Source organism: Limulus polyphemus, unplaced genomic scaffold (genome assembly GCF_000517525.1).
Source record: "Limulus polyphemus unplaced genomic scaffold, Limulus_polyphemus-2.1.2 Scaffold36, whole genome shotgun sequence".
NCBI classification, from domain to species: Eukaryota; Metazoa; Arthropoda; class Merostomata; order Xiphosura; family Limulidae; genus Limulus; species Limulus polyphemus.
The window spans coordinates 330,169-351,042 of NW_013665646.1; the positions used below are offsets into that span (position 1 = coordinate 330,169).

General features: G+C 33.6%; 1 protein-coding gene across 1 annotated transcript in view; it reads right to left on the bottom strand.

Annotated features, from left to right (window-relative positions):
- Positions 1 to 20,395, bottom strand: part of LOC106460973 (frequenin-1-like) — a 25,038-nt gene extending 4,643 nt beyond the window's left edge. The window contains exons 1-5 of the mRNA XM_013920739.2: positions 20,152 to 20,395; positions 7,585 to 7,609; positions 5,449 to 5,497; positions 2,746 to 2,835; positions 1,991 to 2,069 (exon numbers count right to left, since the gene is read on the bottom strand). Of these exons, the coding sequence (XP_013776193.1) occupies positions 1,991 to 2,069; positions 2,746 to 2,835; positions 5,449 to 5,497; positions 7,585 to 7,609; positions 20,152 to 20,215 (307 nt within the window). The 5' untranslated portion in view covers positions 20,216 to 20,395. The remainder of the gene's footprint in view (positions 1 to 1,990; positions 2,070 to 2,745; positions 2,836 to 5,448; positions 5,498 to 7,584; positions 7,610 to 20,151) is intronic.
- Between the last annotated feature and the right edge of the window lie 479 nt (positions 20,396 to 20,874).

Below are 20,874 nucleotides of genomic sequence, written 5' to 3' on the forward strand. Positions count from 1 at the left end.
CAACACCTCCCAACGGAAGTTGTTGTTGCAGTTACTTGTAGCAGGTTGGTTTTTACAGGTAATGTTCACTAGAGGCCCGGCATGGCCAGGTGGTTAGGGCGCTCGACTCGTAATCTTAGAGTCGTGGGTTCGAATCCCCGTCACACCAAACATGCCAACCTCCGCCTTTGCCTGGTCCCAAGTCCAGTATGAGAAAGGAGGAGGGTTGGGCGCGGGGCTAATTACAAATTACAGAGCGGGTTTATGGAAATGGGTCGCGAATAACAATTTCGTCGGGTTCACAGTCAGGGCGCGTTAACTAATAGGGCACACTCGGCCCCAAAATGTTATAGAGAAGCTCAAACAATCACTTTATTTAATAAACTCAAATAAATCTATTTTTAATTGTTTTCACTTTCTACAAAACAAAACAAAAAAAACATTATTGAAGACTTCTACTTTACAATTTTTTTTTAATACGTGTATAAAATTAGCTACTTTTTCCAGACCCCACGTTTTTACAAAGAAGCACATTAAAATAAGTGAGGAAATATATAGCAGTTTCGAGTCAATTTATAGCTTACTGGCGTAGACGTATACCTAAAAGCTTGTTAAACAACCATGTTGCAGAACTGTAAAAACAAAAAATATAAACTGGTATCTTCGTTGTCATGTTTATATAAACTTATTCCTCAAAATAGCTTTAAAGCTTCTTTTATGATATATTCCGAAAATAATAACAACTCTTGCGTATACAACAATCAGAATCGAATATCCGAGAGTCTTGTACGTTTTTTTTTCACTTACTTTCTTCCTAACATTTTACAAACTGTATTTTGGTCTTGAATAAACTAAGATAGTGAAAAAAGCTTAGAACTTCACCAAGTGTTATTATATACGATATTATATTTTTCTTTGTTTTTCACAAATACTCTTAAGGCACTTTTGTCTGTATTTCAATACCAGGTTGAATCACACTATTGGCTTTCAGCATGAGTAACAACGGATATTGAGATGTCTGCGAGCTGGCTGACCTTCGATAAAGTAACACCTGAGAAACTGACAACGTTTTTAAGTGTGTCGATTATGCATAGTTAGAACAGTCTGTACACACATGTCTAGGAACATTTAATTGTAACAGTTTTTACACCGACAACATTTTTACGTAGATGAAAATTATATTTCAAAGCAGTCTACAGAAGTATTCATTAAATCGATGTACAAGTAAATAAAGCTGACCTAATACTAGAAGTCGCATCTATTGTAAATAAACGATAAAATCAGAAATAAAACCAAAACCGAAATATCTGGCTAGGGCTGTGAATAGGAGGAGGTATTGGGACGTAGTGGACCCGATACCTAACTCCCAATTGAAACTCCAAATATTCTAACTCGTTATTCTTTTTTGTGGGAGGAAAGAGTGGTTGGAAATATGTCTTGTAGACGGAATATTACCAACGCTATTACCAATATATATATAGTTTTATTTATGAGATTCTGATAAGTATATATAGTTGAAACTTGCTATGATTAGTGGCCTTAATTTTGAATTTCACACTAGACATCTTGGTTTTGGTTTCGATATACGTTTGTTTATGATATTCGCGCAAAACTACTCAAAAGCTAACTATTGAAATGATAGACTAGAGAGAAAGGAACAGCATCCACCACCAATTCTTGGGCTACTCTAATCGAATATTGAAATATGACTGTCAATGTTATAACGCACCCCCTCCCCACAGCCCCAAAGTGTGGTGCACGATTTACTGATTACGAGACGCGAACTTTGGGTCCTTAGATTTACAGTTCAGCACGCTAACCATAAAGGAACACCATCTCCCAAATCCGCACAAAAGAGAAGAAAAAAGTTAAAATTAGCGAGTCTACTCCACAGAGTTTTACACAAATTTTTCATTAAAAAAATATAAAATTAGTCACGTCATTTATCTTTTAGATATCACAAAATAATCGCTTTATAAACAATTTTTATATTGTACGTATATCTACTCACAAACAAGTTTTTCGTCCATATTCCCGCGTGATGTCACAGACAAGGCCCGGATGAACTCCTCGAACTCAATTGTTCCGTCCTAGGATTTATAAGTATCAGACATTTTTAATAGTAATTTTATTTTTTTTAATAAAAGTAAAGAGGTAATGGAATATTGTATGCGCTTGCTTTTATGTCGGCTAATCCCACATCAATATTGTAAAATCTGTTACAGTAAAACATTACAAAAATAGGGATGAACAGATGAAAGAAACCAATTTGTATAGAAAAACAAATGAAAGTTAGTAAATACTGATAAAAAGAACCTCTTTTAAAATAAGTACAAAATGAAGTATTTTTCTTTGCAAGAAATATATTAGATTAAACAGGAATAATACAGGAAAATAAGCTGACGTAACAGACTAGGATAATGTATGAATATCAACTAATACAGTGTACTTAGTTTAATTTGAATAATATAGTAAAATAAGCCTAATATTCTACAGCAAATTTTGTTCGCGATTCAAGAAAATAAGCTGAATCAACGCAATAAAATATATTAGGATAATATTTCACGTTACGCTGAAATATGCAACAAGTGGGAGTTGTCACATGTGTCGAAAATATTTCAAGAATTCAGTTTGGCCGAAAAGTTCATTTTGGGCCATTTTATAAAACACACATTAATACAATTATACTTTTTATTATTAGTAGTGCCCAGAAATATAGGGTTTTTAAACGTTGTATAAAACACAATTATGACACCGACTTCTTACCTTGTTTTCATCAAATACTCCAAACACTAGGGAAGCAAATTTAGCAGGGTCGCCTTGTGGAAAAAACTGTTTGTAGATCCGCTGAAAACCCTGTCGTGAATTGATACCAGCAAACTTGTTTTAATTTCTTTGGAAATATACATTTGAGACACGAAACAAGAGATCTAGTCTAATAACAGAAATAAACTTATAGTAGAAATTTCTATAAAAGTCTCAGTCACATTAGTGTCACACGCGCACATAATTAACGGTCTAAACTCTGAAGAAATTAAATACTAGAAAGAGCTCTTAAAATAAAGTAATTGGTAAAATCAATAAACATTTACAGTACAAAAATCATTAAAAACTAAAAAGTTGCTCAATAAACAGGTTTGTAGTTACTTTTATGACCCCAAAGTATCTCCCAAATGAAATGAGATTCATTTCATGCATTATATAACATGTAACAAGAATAAAACACGACCATATACTTGAGAACACTTCTCGAATAGCCCAATTCAACTCATTTCACATCCACAGCACTAGATCATTTTGCCTCATTATACTCGCACGTGTTTCTTGACCTTTGAACCCCATATTTCAACTCTTCTTTAATTTGTATTGCTTAGATAGTTTGATGTGCCATGAAATACAGGGTGGTTCAAAATTATCTTCCCTATTTTAAAATTTAATAATTAAATAACTAAGGAAATACAACCATACAGTTTTCGTCATCTTGTAGCCCAGCTAAAACATTTTTTTTGTTTTTTTTCACTCCAGTGAGTAGTATTACCCCGTAAAATGTCAACTGAGCAAGAAAAAGCTCAATGTGTTGTTTGGCTTGCAGAAATCAAGTCTGTGACTGTGGTGCAGCATAATTACAGTTTCCAGTAAATAAAGAAGTTTGGGGATAATGTACGGATATCGTATATCGCACACTTATAGCAAACATCACGGAGCTAAAACCCAGGACAACGGACGCCATCGCCACTGTAACTGTGTATATGTTGAAGCAAACGTGGACTGAAATCGAATATTGGTCAGATGTGTCGAGAGCTAATAATGGTGCACACGTAAAAGTCTACTGATAAATCAATAAAAGCTGTTTGAGTTGGGCTACAAGATGTTGAAAACTGCATGGTTGTATTTCTATAGTTAGTTAATTATTACTTTTTAAAATAGGAAACACCCCCCCCGTATTATTTTGTTTGGTTGTTTGTTTGTTTTGAATTTCGCGCAACGCTACACGCTACAACGCTAGCCATCCCTAATTTAGCAGTGTAAGACTAGAGGGAAGGCAGCTAGTCATCACCACCCACCGCCAACTTTTGGGATACTCTTTTACCAACGAATAGTGGGATTGACCGTCACATTATAACGCTGAAAGGGCGAGCATGTTTGGTGTGACGGAGATTCGAACCCACGACCCTCAGACTGCGAGTTAAGCGCCCTAACCACCTGGCCATGCTCCCCCACCCCCCCGTATTATATGATGATATTTTTCTACTAAAGCTAGTTCAAACACTCATAAATGTGGATTTGGTGTTATAGTAGATAATGAGGAAATTTGCATTTTCTTTTCACTTTTTTTTTAGTAACAAGTTCAATTTTTTTTTTCAAAAATAATACTGTAAAAACTCAAAATATTCAAACAAGATCATAATATACAGGAAATTTCTTTATAATCAAATAACATTTTTTTATGGTAATCTTATTTGCATATCACAAAATATTCATAAATCACAGCATCTTCTCTGGACAAGACGTAAATGTCCGCTATTTTGTTTCTGTTGACCTCATTAACTTGAACTTTGTGTGAAAAACTAGTTTTTTTATATGTATTTAAATGAGATAATACGTGAATACTAACAGCGACATTGACTTTTGATCCCTAATCTCGCCAGTAATACTTGAATACTAACAGCGACATTGACTTTTGATCCCTAATCTCGCCAGTAATACTTGAATACTAACAGCGACATTGACTTTTGATCCCTAATCTCGCCAGTAATACTTGAATACTAACAGCGACATTGACTTTTGATCCCTAATCTCGCCAGTCCTCCTTTAGTTACAAACTAAAATTTCAGCGTGCCATTATTTTTCTACTTTTAAGATTAAATAAAAATATATGAATAATGATTATTTATCTGAATTTCGACTTACTATTTGATTTTACGATTAATTTGCGTTTAACGACTTCTACAGACATGTTGATATAGTTCAAAATTTCTATTCACGAGTACAGTATTGCACGTGACATAATTTCATTTCACACTTATATATTCGACATTTGAGTGGTCATCAATTACTATTTTCAGACCCCTCCCCATTACGAGTTTCGAAATCAAGTTGTAACACCGACCAACCTTAGTAGCAAACTCCATTGGAATAGAAATTAAGTTTGGAAATGTTTACAGCGTTGACTATGCTTTTATTATTATTAGGATCGATCCACTGGCACTTTTCAAAAGTCTCTATTGCACAAATGCTTAACCCCTACAAAAACGAAACTTAATATTTTATGCTTCAGTTCCAGAATGAAATTTATTATCAAGAAAATAATATAAAATACACAGACATTAAATTACATACACAGACACTTTCTTTTTGGGTTGTTTGGAAACTAATGAGAAGATTATTCCTTGAAATCTACAAAATTCGTCTATCAATGTCAAATTTTAAAGGCAGTCATATCTGCCTATGATACGTTACGTCACTGACCTCTTCTGTAAGTTGCCCATTAGGACAGTCTTTCAAAAAGCCTTTGTACCTGGAAGGAAAAAAAAACGTGTATTCGATATAATTCAAGAAATTGGAAATAAAATACACAGGAAATAGAACATTATATACTTGCAAAAGTATGAAATACTTTCAACACAATTAAATGCATAAAAACATTTTATTAATACATTTAAAATGTAAAGAACACAAGTTGTAAATGAATGTTAATAATTATTAGATAATACAGTTAACATCTCAGAAGGTTTTTCGTTTAAATTGTTTTTTTATATTATTACATTCATTTCAATTAGACGTGTTGCTTTTTAAACAATTTTTTTTTTATGAGGTTAAAACTCAACTTAAGTGTATTATATTTTATGTTCTTTACTATAATCATGTTTCAAACTTTATAAAGGATACGACTCAACTATCTGTAAAAGTGTCAGTAAATTTTTTTCAGCCATTCTACTTTGGCTTATGGGGAGGAAATTAAAAGTGTTTTATTCGAAATCATAAAATAACTGAAATCTTATTAAAAGTAAATATTGAGAATAAAATGAGAAATATTAAGATTAAAAGCAATCAGTAGGTAAAGTAATTATTATTAGTTTTGGAAAACAATGAATAAAATAATTTCTAAAAATTACCAACGAACAAACTTGCGTTTTTTTATTATTATTATTACATTAGCAATCACGTGAGAAAAAAATTTAAAGTAATGAATAAAATGATTAACACAACTAATCACATTTATTAAATCTAAATGAATGAATACAGATGGTACATTTCATAACAAAATAGGGCAATTATATTTTCGAAAGGTTTAGTCACACCGGAAAAATCAAGCCGATACAAAACATTTCTGAGTTACTTTTAAACGTGTAGTGTTTAGAAAAATGATAACGAGAAATTACAGCAACATACTCTGGACATGGTACAAGGTGTTTCAAAAATAGGTCACAGAAGATGTTCAATATACTTTTCGTCAGTCTATCAAGGTCATTCCTAAACAACACAACTGCAAGCACTGTTTGGACAGTGTTCATTGGTCCTTTATCCTGCACACTGATACACGTTTTTATTCAAATCACCAACGTGATTTTAAATATATAAACGATTTTGTTATGCACTATAATATATTTTTCAAATACCTTGTACAATGTCCAAACTTTCCTGAATGAAATTTATGATTATCAGTGTGACTAGTGACATTTTGTTCCCTAGGGCAAGTAGTTTTAAGATGAAATAATTTTGAACATGTTTATAATTAAATATAAGTAACAAGACACCACCTATTATCTAAAAGGAAGGAAATCTTTAGACTAAAACAATTTTCTTGAAATTATTATATGAAAAATTAATGGAAGGTTAAACAGACATAACAGGAAAATGTTCATAATACTTAGAAACATTCGTTTTTTTTTTCTTCTTTAAATCAACGTTTCTTACGTTAATTTGAGTATTAGGCTTAGTGAATAGCCAATTCACATCCTATTCAATTGAAGAATATGGGATACCTTTTTTCTTCTTTTTTTCAGTGCTTACTTTGCTTATTGTAAAAAAAAAAATATTAAGTAGAATGTTTAAATGGCATTCATTAATTAGGAATTCTGTTTATATTCATAAGATTAAACCAATATTGATAATTTGTAAAACTATTTCTCGAAGTAACGTTTCTTGGGCTTCTCACTTTGAGGCTAATGCTGAAGCAACAACAAATAACAGACAAGATGAAATTAGTGTTGTGCTAATACTTAGACAACTTAGTTTTTGTTGTACTTGTATCCAGGTGAAGATTACGAAAAAAAAAAATAAACATTCACCTAAATATGATGGATTTAAACTTCCTTAAAACTCGTCTCTCTTGACTAATGGCATACAAAACATTTATTATTTATACATTTCAGAAGTAAGCGAACGTTAAAAGTAAGATTAAATACGATTCTCAATACGCATTGAATTGTTACATCCCGTCAAATTTAGTGCATCAGTTTTCCTAAGACTAACGGAACGTTTTATAACAAACCAAATTAACAGTATTTTGTACTTGAGAAATATCCATTTTTATCGGCTGATTTTCAAAGTGTGAGATTTGTTTACTTAACAAAATTTAAATCAGAAAAAAATACAACTTACCACTGTTTTATCTCTTTTTCAGAAACTAGAAAGAAAAAAAAACGATTGAAAATTACTTTTCTTTTAAAAAGTAAATACATTATAAAATTACTGAAATGCCTATTTAAAGATTTGAAGGTTTACAATTTAACAGCAGTTTATATAACAAGACTTTCAACAAATTATTTATTTGATTACATCACAATAAGATTCAGAATTTAATATACACCCCACAGAAATATTTATTTCAGCAACTGTACTGAAGGGCGATGCTTTTAACGAAAACAAAATATGGCGCTAAGTTTTATTTTAATGTTTAATACCCAAAACGCCAATATGTTATTTTTAACAGCTCCTTAACGCTTGAAGTTTTCGAACAACTAATTACAAGTTTTGTTTTGAATTTTAGCTCAACTTACAAGTCAGTAAAGTGTCGCGTGTTTTAATAATATAAAAGGATTTAAATATATTGAAATTCTAATTTTTCCTTATTTTACAAAAAATAATAATTGAAAATCAGTTAATCAAAATGGTGAATCGGACACTCTAGGATTAAGCACTGGGGTATCTTTGGTAAATCGAACAGATGTTAACGTTCGAACTTTTGAATGGTGGGGCTGAGTTTAGCGCCTCATTACCACAATATATGTATATACGCTCTGCACCTTGAGACTTGATGTGGGTGCGTTATAAGAGTGACGGTCAAATCCAAATATTCTGTCTCATAATTGTAGTCCAAGAGTTGGCGGAGGGTGCTGTTGACTGACTTCCTTCCCTCTATCGCTTCAGAATTGGAACGATCAGTGCAGATAACTTTCGAATAGCGCGAAATTTAACAAACAAACTAGTATGTTATTCAAAACTAATACTTATAAATACTTCTCTAATAATCAGAACATAGTGGATACTTATATAACTCCCATCTCTCTTTTTAATACGTTAAACTGACCGAAGATTCAGCGTTATCCGAGTAAGTAAAAGAATACCTGAATCTACGTCTTTTTCCTTTCTATTTGTAATTTTTAGGTACTTAGCATAGAAGTAAAGTGTACTTATGTTGTTGTGCAATTAGAACAAGGCAAACCAGGAGAATTTCAAATTAAAAAAATAAAGTTAATGGTCTACATATTACTAAAACAGGCTGTATCAAAATTGTGCTTAATTGTGAATAATTCAGCCATGTACTAATGTCCGCCCTCAAATATTACGTCAACTTAAATTAAATCATTTGCGTTAAGATAACAAAACAGCCCACAGGTATTAGTTAATTGATTCGTTGCAAAATGTATTCAAATTAGATATCCAGCAGATATTGATTTCAAGCTATATTGCAACCGATACATTATATCTGAACTTACTTTCAACAAAACATTTAAGTTCTTGTTTCGTCAATTTACTAAGATTTCTTATATCCAAAGTGTTTAGTGATTGATTGATTAATTATTTTTTTGTCTTAGAATCAACAATGTCATTCAACTAGTAATATAGTTTATTTTTTTTTTTATTATATATTAAGTTTAATATTCAATGCATTTGATGGAAAGATTTTCATGGCTTTATAATATGAATAATCCTTTATCAATTTATTTATTACTTTTACAGTTATTTTTTTACAATAATGTTTAGCAATTCTGCATTTCTTGTATGTATTTAGAATACAAAAGTCTGACTATTGGTATACTAATCTTGTTGGTTTTCTAGTATTAGTAAACTCTTTATAATAGACAACGTTTCCTTACCGCTTAGTGGATGAGACTTTGCAAGAACCTACCTCTCTTATTAATGTAACTTACACGTCGTATATAGTAATTAATTAATACGGTTATGTAACGCCTCTATTGGCGAGCCGTGATCTAACAGATGGGTGGTTTGTGTGGCGTCACATCAGAACAACAGTGAAAATTTTAAACAAATCGTTTTTTTTTTTTGTTTTACTAGCTCTACATTCTCAGTAAGAGAAAATGTATCAGCGTTTCAACCGCACGCGTCGATAACTGTTAAAAATTGTCAGTCTCATTGTGATGTAATAATCACACAAAATAATTATCTATAGTATTTGTATGGAGTTTCGAGTTGCTTTTTACTCATTTCGGTGATTAAAGACTTTATAGAATATGTATCAACTAATAATACAGATGCATTCTTTCAAGTTATTCAGCAGACGAGTTGTTTTAAACACTAAAAATATACGCGAAGCCCAATCTAAGCTTATATTCTTTCAATTTTCTCCTGTTCATTGTTACTGGGGGGGGGGATTCCCCTGAAGCCGGTACAACTCAGTGACAAGTGGCGAATCGAAAAATAGATTAAACTTCGAGTTGATTTTTTTTCAGTGCTGATCTGTAGATTACGCTTCGCCACGATATGAGCCGATATCTCGGAAATGACTTCAAATAACATTTCAACCGAGCCAGCTGATGAGATCTGGTATCGACGCGAAAGCAGCGGCGTGTAGCACATAAGGTACTGTAATGCTACTTTATTCTTCTGACTGGGAAGCTGTATATTGATAGTATATAAAGTAAATAATATGTATGTAATATCACAAGAACTATCGATCTGTATATTTATATTAATTGTTGCATTAACTTACCTACTCTTTCAAACATAATGCCTAATGGTTATAACGTTATTCAACGTATTTTAAATCATTGAAGGTGTAGTGATTGTCAAGTTCAATTACTTGCTCTTGCATCAAAACAATAACAGTTCTTACGTTTTATTTATATTCTTTGCGCCAAGTGTGTAGTATTTAAATATTTTTGTATCAACAATGTTTAGCGATTGTCAAGATTAGTGTGTTTGCTAGATTTCGACCAAGACCACACGAGTGAGTGGTATTTGCGCTAGCTTTTCCTCCTTTTAAAATAACAGAATATATGGAATGCAGCTAGTCAAACCTACCCATCTACAATTCTTCGGCTACTATTGACAGACCGAATAATGGTATTTGACATTCACTACTATAACGCACCTACGGCCCCAAATTGTGGAGCGAGATTTTTTCTTTTCTTTTTTGCGTAGAGGGACGAGAACCACTGAACCTCAGCTCCACAGTCCAGCACGCTAATAGTTTTACGCCAAAAATTATTTCTTAATGTCGCATTAAATCGACTCCATTTGAATAAAGTTTAGCAGTTTTGAATTAAATTACTCCCTCTTACATCAAAAGCGTTTTACATTCGGTTTATATCATCTTCTCTTGCATCATGAATATCGAGTAGTTTTTGCGCTAACTTATCTGTTTTTGTTGCTGTTAAGTTATAGCTGTTCGTACTTTAGTATACATTCAGTGTGTAGCAGTTATTGAGTTGAATTACAACTTTTGCATCAAAAGTGTTTAGCATTTGAGTTATATTCCCCTTTCTTGCATCAAGTGTTATTTTATGCACTCTTGCAAGAACTCTGTAAGAGCAAGTACTAGCAAAGTTCGACAGCGTGACGCGTTCGTGTCGGAAAGCTCCTATCGGTAGAAACACTAATAACAGAAACAGGTAAATCGCATGTATATATAGGGAGACTGTCAACGTGTTGACCAATTTTTAGATATCTCGTACGATCAGTCGTTCTACTCATGTCGGAGCATTTAGATAGCCCCTTACTCAGTTTTATTGGGTCGCGATGATTCGTGGACGAATTGAATTGGATTATTTCACGTGTTTTTTCTACCACTACTATATTGAACGTATTTTGTTCTTCTTATTTCTGCTGTGCTTCAACATTGTAGCCGAGCCCACGTCCTTTTCTGTGTGAAGCTCCCGAAGTAATTAAAAAATGAAATTATAAAGGTATATATATATATATATATACCTTTTATAATATATAAAGAACGTTTCACATAAACAAGAGCATACAGATGGGGCACGCTACACAAACACTAATGAATATTCTCGTATATGACGTCAGCACCTGCTGCATTGATTAATCAATTGAGCCCAGCCTGTTCTTATGACAAGTGACATTTTCATGAACCAACGATGGGAGTAGTGCGAATCTTATCCATTGGAATCAAGCCTCGGGGTTCTACAAAGATGTTCACAGTGAAAGACGAATTCACTGGAGAGATGGCAGGCTTCTATATAGAGGTATGTATAACAGCAAGAATTAACCTATCTTCGTGCGTACGTCAGTGTGCACTTTCTCGAGTTTCTGCAGGACTTTTTTTTTTACGGTATGCTCAGAAACCGTTTGCTTCTGCTAACTCAAGTGTTTATATCCTATATCGTTTAGAACTGGAGATATGTTAAATTTACAATGAATACTTCCATACACACACACACACGTGTTTATAATTTACATATATAAACCACTAAACGTTTTAGTAACGCTATATACATTCATTTAAAAAAAACATCAGTTTAAATAGTGTCAACCTTTAAAACAGGTTTCTCCCTACTCTGTATAAAAGTATTGATTATGTTACTTTGTTTTACAGTTTCAACCGGTTTCTCGTGTGTTGTAATTTTTTTTTAATTTATATTTTTGGAAATGAAATTTATAGATATTTCGATACTCTTTCAGACATTTTGTAAGAGTTTCGAGATATTTTTTTTTCTGAAGATTTACCAACTTTGTAGATAAATGCTTATAGCTATTTAAATAAGTTTTCCAGATGCTTCTGAATTTATACACACGTAGAATTTGGTGGAAAAGTTTTACTGTAATTATTCTTAAAAACTTTTATATAGAATTTAGTACAGAATTTTAGATAAATTTTCGTAAGCCTTTTATTTTTGATGTTGAAATATTACAAATGATGTTTTATGAATATTTTTAAATTGCGAAGAAAAAAAAGATTTACAGGTCAATCTGCAATCAAGAATCTTTTATACGCATTTACCCTTAAATTCAGCTTCAAAGACAACACAGCCGTATATATAAATTCTGAATAAATATTGGAGATTAATGCCTGGTTTCCGAACTAATCGAAGTTCAAACTGTTATAAGCTTCATTATGTGTTTTTTTTAGTAACGCTATTAGTTAAACACATGAAGCCATAGTCCTTTTATTTACACACGCACACACTTTTTTTCCCCCTTCTAGGTTTGTTAATTATACGACGCCCGTAGCTTTCATTATGAATTTGTGAAATGATTATAGTCTGGCTCGATTTTCTGAATATCATTATCTTAATCTAGATGGAATACTTGAAGCATTATATGGGGGGGGGGGGAAGAGAAAGTCCACTTTCAGAGATACGATGCAATAACCTAGTGTAAAATGTAATGTCACCACGTGCTGGTTTAACGTGAGATTCACAAGTCAAACATTCGCCTCTGTTGATTAAAATTTCACATCTCAAAAACATCTTATTATTATAAATACGATAGTTGTGTCGAACGAGGAATATTGTCAACATACCCTCACCATATATCTAAATAATAAAGAATTTAATCATCTTGGCTCGTGGAAAACGAGCTTATAACCAGAAAGTTACCTGTTGCGCATGCGCAGAAGTGATTACAAACGTTGGACAGAAAATATAATTTGAATTTCAATACACACACACACACACACACAATCGTCGGGATGGAGTCCCTCATACGAGTAATTTGTTGTTGATCGTAAAGGCTTTATTACCCTGCAAAGCTACTTTGCTAATGAGATACATATCCACTGCAGTATTAACAAATAACTGAGGTTTTTTTTTTAACTGCTTTATTTCATCCTGTTTGTTGTAAAGTGTCGTTTTGTGAATTGTGCTACTTAATACTTAGTTTTATTATTTCATTCTGCCAGTTGTATTATTTTTTCAATCAGTTCTATTGTTTTAGGCCGATTTTTTGTGTTGATTTAGTTTCCATTGTATAGAGTCATTACTATACTTAATATATTTATTTGCTTCATAGCGCAGGTTGGCTTTGCGACAGAGCTCTGGATTTCGGAGCTGCCAGTCCAGGTTTGAATCCATGCTATACCACAAAATATTCCTTCCACTTCAAGCTCTATGTTGCAGATATTCTATAAGGATGGTGGTTCTCACTGGCTGCCTTCTCTTCAATCAGTAGTTCAGAAGTGCGGACGGCAACAGATAGTCTGATATAGTAACTCTGCCATAAAATACAAAACAGATTCTTTGCTTCGTTCTTTTTCACAGTTCATTTTGGATCTGTATCCATAAACATAACGTTTAGGTATGGGGGTGTAAAATTACGCGAGATGTTAAAATAATATCGAGTGGTTACTTCTAAACACTAAAATAAACAATTATTGATAACTGTTTAAACCAAGTTTTGTTAACACATACTATAAGGATAACAATGCAACCTGTACATATGATAGAGATTTTTCAAATCAGTCCGGATTCAGGCAATACTCCGACTAATACATAGGTGGCGCAAAAGTTTCTCCTCAAATTAGTCTGCTAGGGTTGTTTCTAAACTTTGTGATTACCGAGGAAAAGTAACTCGTCAGTCTTGGAACATATACATGAAATAACACGTGATGTGTTCCTAATAAGGTTTTTAAAATTTCGTGATTGTTTTAGTTACCTTGGTGATACATGATTTTCAATCCTGAATGTCACAGTTCAGATCACCTCTACATTTTCCAAGCAGTCACGACAACTTCCAACGTATCCTAAATAATATGTAATAATTCTCTCTTCCAAGTTGCTGCATGTACAAATAAGGTTAAATACACGGATAACTACAGGTAAAACAAACTATTTTGTTTTGGCGTGTGTGAAACGTTAATACGGTGTAATTATGGTCAAAATCTTTGTTTATTATACGTCTGGACAATAGTAAGACCGATAAAGTTTAAGACAGCCAGGGAACAACAGCAAAAAAATAAAAATAATAAAACAGCGAAAACCGGAAATACAAACTTTATTAATGACCTGAAGCAGTGGTGTTTGGTGTTGACGAACGAAGTGGATAGCGTGTAGTTTGCGAGTTTGTACAGGGGAAGTTTTATTACACCACACCCATTCCTACCTTGTTTCCTCATTTTTTGTTGCACTAATTTCTACACTTTTGATTTTTAAAACAGTTATATTTCCACTTGTGTCCATACTAAAACATGAAGTAACAACTTAAAGGTGTGGTATTTGAGACCCATTAGCTGTCGGTTAAAGCATCTGTCCGGCAAACAAAGACTAAGGTTCGAATTCTGCCCAGTTTTAATTTCCTCTTTTTCGGAAGTTCTGAAATGCCCAACTAGACGACATTTTGTTCTTTTGCTATCAACTTTCACGACACTTGTTAAGAAAATATTCTTCATCAACGCTTTTTTCTACCTATTTCTTCTATGCGCGCACTAAATTCAATCATTAAATGATTATTAACAATCTGTTCCCTCAGATTAAATCCTTTCTTATAATAACTCCAGCTAATCTCCCTCAGCATAATGAACAAGTTACTCAATTTCAAAGCAATGCCGAGCATCCATTTAAAACTAATATGGTATTCTAGTTTAAGAAAAATGTCTGTTAATTACGTGAGTACCTCCTTGGACACTGGGGGATGTTCGGCACTCACTCTTCAGCCTACCTACATTGTTCTACAAGCTCTACTGCTATTTAATTTAAAACATAGCTCAAAATAATATTGTTTCAAGAAACACGTATATAGAGTTGAGTATGTTATCTTAAAACGATTTCTGAGCGTCACTACGTCGTTACAGTCCATGGCGCTATGTCCGGCCATGCCCTATCTGACGACCGTGCATTTTGATAAAAGGTCTGCAGCGTAGTTCCCCATTGCAAACGGTTCTATCATAAGGCTGTAATGTCCGAAGCACACCCGTCCTACCTGCAGGATTTTTGTTAGGCCATCTAGTGTGCAAGGAGGATAGTTCCCAGTGTCCGTTTTAATAGTTCAATTGCACAGAAATCCATAGATGAGGTTTGTTAAAATGGAGAGGAAATATTTAGAAGAGTGTTGTCTTGCTATGAAATATAACATTTCATTTTCAATTTACTTGAAATATGCGACAGCTGAATGGATATGACGTGAAACCTGAAATCACATAGACACTGCATCCTTATACCTGACCAATATGTCTTCTTATGGAATAGCATGAATGCCTCTTTCATTCTCCAGCTGCTAGAGGTATGCGATGGTTAAACGGGAAGTATGACTGAAAGCCACATCCAAACCTGTAGGCTTCGTTTCAAGACGAAGATATTTTTTAGTATGTTATGTACGGTCGCCAGAGTCACGTGGATGAGTGTTGTCACCGATTTTTGTATTCGTGGATTCTCACCTGTTAAAAGTCGCTGTACTTTGCTTATCACGGCTGAGGCAACTTGTTGTAGGTCTTTTTCTGGATGGTTCTGGTATCTCCAATTGATCCATATTCCTTCGTTTCCTCATGTAATTAAGTATATGATATACTCCCGTCTTGTAAATTATAAATTCCCGATCTGACATCTATATTATTTAAGTGCACAAATATTTTACATCGGAACAGGGTTGTTACATACTCTTCCCAAAATTGATTAATTTTCGGTGTCATCACGCAACCCAAAATAATGTCAAACTTAGTTTAGAGATATACATATACAGTTCCAGTGCGACCCCTATCTCGACTTTTTTTCACGTGACTTGCTAATTTGCATACTTAAAACTCGCTTGAATATAGCGCACAGATCCCAGTGTAATGGGAAGTATAAAAATAAATACTTAAGTTTTACACAGCACATGAAGTTAGGACCACAGATAGCAATTATTTTAGTGCAAGTTGATTATTTTTAATATTAAGTTAGACATTGTTAAAAACAAGTAAAGGGAGATGCACATTAGCGATGAGATTAGCTTAAGATCAGTTTATAATTGGCGAAAACTTAATATTTCAGGTTTCTCTTAACAAAACAAAGGAACACATTTTCAGCACGAAGGGTATCTAACGACATGCATGTAGCCCCTGGCGGCACAAAGTTTCAGTCAATACCAGTTTTTTTCCCTTCCCTATTTATCCACTCTCGAAGACAGAAGATGTAAGTAAGCAAAATATACACAGAAAACAAACACAATGTGATTATTAAATAACGAAACTACAAACATGAAAATCGTATAAATATGCACATAAGAAATTAATACGATGACTTAGAACAAGAGATCAGAAGTAATCTGATTATCTAATTAATTAAATAATTGATTATATTTTCTAACGACTCTGGTCTCGCACGATTAAGAATTTCGGTTAGAAATGGAAAACTGTTTCATGTAGTGAAAAATTAATTTTCCGTTGTAAGTAAGCCTAACTCACTGACAAAGTAAATACAAATTTATTGGACAAAGAAAGAAGAAAAAAAAAAAAGAAGTAAATACGACGTTCACTGTAGTCATAAGAAATGTTAGCATTTTGTATTTTAACAAAAATATTTTATAGATTAACAGTTTTATTGTTAACTTTCAACAGAAAGTTAGTCAGCTTTAGTAGGACTGGCTCAGGTCGGCGTTACCCTAGGCTTTTTCGTTTGTCTTCACCCCGTTGACGAATATCCTGAGCCAGTCTTACCAAAGAAACTTCCACCGATAATTCAAAACTAACCAATCGCTTCTTTATAACAACCTTAAAATAATTCGTCAAGTCTTAATTTAAACTTTATTTATGCTAATCCCAGGGTCTCAGCCAAGAATTTTGGGGGTCGGGACAGGCCTTTTGTCTCGGTTGCTCCCCCCCCCCCCGAAGGTGCCCTTGCTAATCCAGAGAGCACACTGACAGGATTTTTCTTGCAAACATCCTTCTAATTATTATAACTCCATTTCAACAAAACTCCTATTACTTGTCACCCCTGAAAGAGACATACAGGCGGCATACAAAAGTTTTTTAAATAAAATTAAGAAAATTCATGACAGGGCTGAACACCCACTACCGCTAGAGATAGGGCCTAGGACAACGGTGTCGGTTGTCTACCCCACCTCATCTGTAAGCGCCTCTGTTAATTATTCTATGCACGCTATCAAATCTCAAGCTTGTAAATGATGATTCTTTAATAGTTAACATATGTGATGGAACATGAGTGAAATTGTTCGTAATTGTTAGACACCTTCTTCTTAACAGGTCCAACACTGGTTTTCACTAAAAAAAAGAGTATATAAAAAATACTATAATATTTCAGTTACACTGCTTTGCACGTGCCTCTGACACTATGTCAGAACGAATACCTACTCTATCCGTATCACTTCTACAGAATTGTCATAAAACCATGCTTGAAATAGATTTTTTTAACATTGTTGCACGTATTTAATTGTATCATCTGGTTATTCAGATGTATAACAATACAGGAAACGGCTTCAGCATTATACGGCTGTTACACACACATTTCCTGAAACACATTGCTATTTTTCATAATTGGTATACCTCAGTAACAGTAAATTTAATCCTGGTTCTACCGAGTTATTACTTTTTATTGTCCTCCAAACTATGTAACTTGGACTATTTAGTATCGTGAAAAACAATCTTGTTTTCACGGAAGAGAAGATAACACCGAATTGTGAAAAGTTAATATACGTCTACTTCCTTCTCTGAAATCTAAATTAAGGTATTACTGTACTGGAATCCCATATGACGACTGAATAAAGCATCATAAGGTTCTTTTGTTGTATCCGCAACTCCTACTCAGTTTAAAGCAAATAATCATCTCTCAAGGGCATTCAAGCACAAATATGTGTATGATTTTTATTTATTTTTTAACTTTTGTCCCAAACTATGAAGAAATTTAGGGCTCTACAAAAGAGTTTGTGTACTACCACTACTAGAACAGGGAATGATACGACGAGGAAGCTATTTCACTATTGGTTTGAAAATAATACCCTAGAGGCGGCTCGTGATCTACTTAACAGATTTGATTAATTCCCATTAGAATTCGAAGGCAATCATTTACGCTGTATAAATGTCGGCTAAAAATTGTTAAATTTCATCTTAGCCAACGTTGGGACTATACAACACACAATATACAGCATCGTCGATCAATTCATCAAAACTCTGACAAACCTATTGGGACTTTCTTCACTTTACGGTTTATTACCCTTTTAAATAGCTAAATTACAAGCATTCATAGAGGAATATTGTTTAAAGGCATTCAAAAGCGGATATGTACGGCTAACTTAAGACCGTATAACACACGGGAAGGGAGGGCTACATTTGGTTTTTCAATAATTAATAAGTTCTATAGAAATTACACAGCTATTAAAGAAAGTTTCTTCGTGCATATGCCTTTCAAACTTTACAACTATCTTTATACAATTTTTCTATTACAAGTTGATCTTGTTTGTTTGTAGTTATTTTTATATTTTTTGATAGAAATAAATGGGTGTTCAAAGGGCACAAAAATGCCTTGCTTCTCACACGCCTTGCAGCCGTATTGTTGTTTCGTGACTACTTATGTAGCAGTATACTGACTATGTTAAATATTGTATTTGTAGAATATAGAGATTCACAAGGTACTGTTGTAAACGAAAACATTTATTTGCCCAAATATTCTTTAAGGGTTTAGTTATTCCCAAACAACTGCTGAAATACAAACAATATTTTTTTTTATAACCATTTTTTAATTTTCATGTTTGTGGGTGAATAAGAAGGGAAAATTCATCGCCTTTAGGAAAGTACAAATGCAAGCTCACGTCAGGCCGATGTAATACAGTTTGTTGGAAATATGATAACGTATTTTCAATTCATTCACAATTCTCCTCCCCACAAAAAAGCAATACAAAAAGAGAAAAGGTAGTTTAAGGATTCATTAGCCCAAGTACATCGTGTCTGGGGATCCAATCAAATTACTGGCCAAGCATATGCAAATACACAGACTACGTATTTAAAACACTCTGCAAAGGAAAAAAGGTGATGTCACATTCCGCGTCGAGGCCCTCGACGCGGAATGTGACACCATTCCAGTTTGTTTTTCTACTCCTCCATTCCAGTTTGTTTTTCACTTGTCACATTCAAACTGGAATATATGATTCTGATACAGAACAGATAGGGCTAAACATGTAAACACCTCTGAATAAAAACGGCTCGATAACCGTTTGAAGAGAAGATCTGTGTAAGCACCTATCTTGAAAGACCTAACTCCAAGTCGTTGCGTTTTATAAAACCCAATGTACATCAAAATCTGTGTAAGCACCTTTCTTGAAAGACCTAACTCCAAGTCGTTGCGTTTTATAAAACCCAATGTACATCAACATCTGTGTAAGCACTTTTCTTGAAAGACCTAACTCCAAGTCGTTGCGTTTTATAAAACCCAATGTACATCAACATTTGTGTAAGCACCTTTCTTGAAAGACCTAACTCCAAGTCGTTGCGTTTTATAAAACCCAATGTACATCAACAGGAGCGACACAGTCTAATTTCTAAAGTTTAACCCTTCTGCAAAGATAATTGCTAAATCACTATTTATCGATTCCCAAATGGAATATTCCCTTATTCCTTGAAGAAAAACAAATAATTACTTGAATATGTATGTAAAAAAAAAAAAAAAGTTTTCGAGATACAAAACGGAAACTCTTAAACCTTATAGGTTAAAACACGTAAACGCGTGTATTATGTATACCGTTACAAACACCAGGTCAGTCTTAAGTTATACTACCAGCACTACTACTAGATATAATTGTACTCAAATGACAAATAATATTACTCACAATAAGTCTCCTTCACAAGTCTCGAGACTACGTCACTCCCTAGCTTACTTTGTTTCTTCCCCATGGAATAATGTACGAGATAAAATACAGAAAATCAAAGTGTGATTAAAACGATCACTTTAGCGGCGACAACACATCTTTTAAAACATCTTAGGAATTTACCATACCAACGTTTCAGCCAACATACACGCTTCTGCTCAGTCGAGTTTAGTCCGCTTACTTTCTAGTAAGACTCGATCGTAGCTAAAGGGCGTTATGTAGAACGCTACCTGTAGGTTAACTTCAGTAATACGAATCTAGCTTATGTCATTGGTTGTGATTTATAAAGACGAAAGGCTGAATCGATTTTAAGAATCTGGCACAGAGACAGCAACAGAAATCTTGACTTATTATTGTTATATACTGTCGTATAGTCTACTGTGTTATTGTATTTATTCTTTTTTGCTTGTTTACGTGCACAGGTTATCCTTATTGAAAAATGTCTCCCGGTGGGTTAGAGGTAAGTTTACGAAGTTACATGCTAAAACCCAGGGCTCGATTCCCCGCGGTAAACATAGTACAGGTGGTCCATTGAACAGCTTTGCAGTAACAAAACAACAACCTATTGAAAAAATACACGCGTAGCTAGTTATTATTTTGACAGCATTTTAGAAACAATATAAATTGGAAAGTTTCAGGAGATCGGTTTACTCACATTATTCCAATTTTACGAATTGTTTGAAT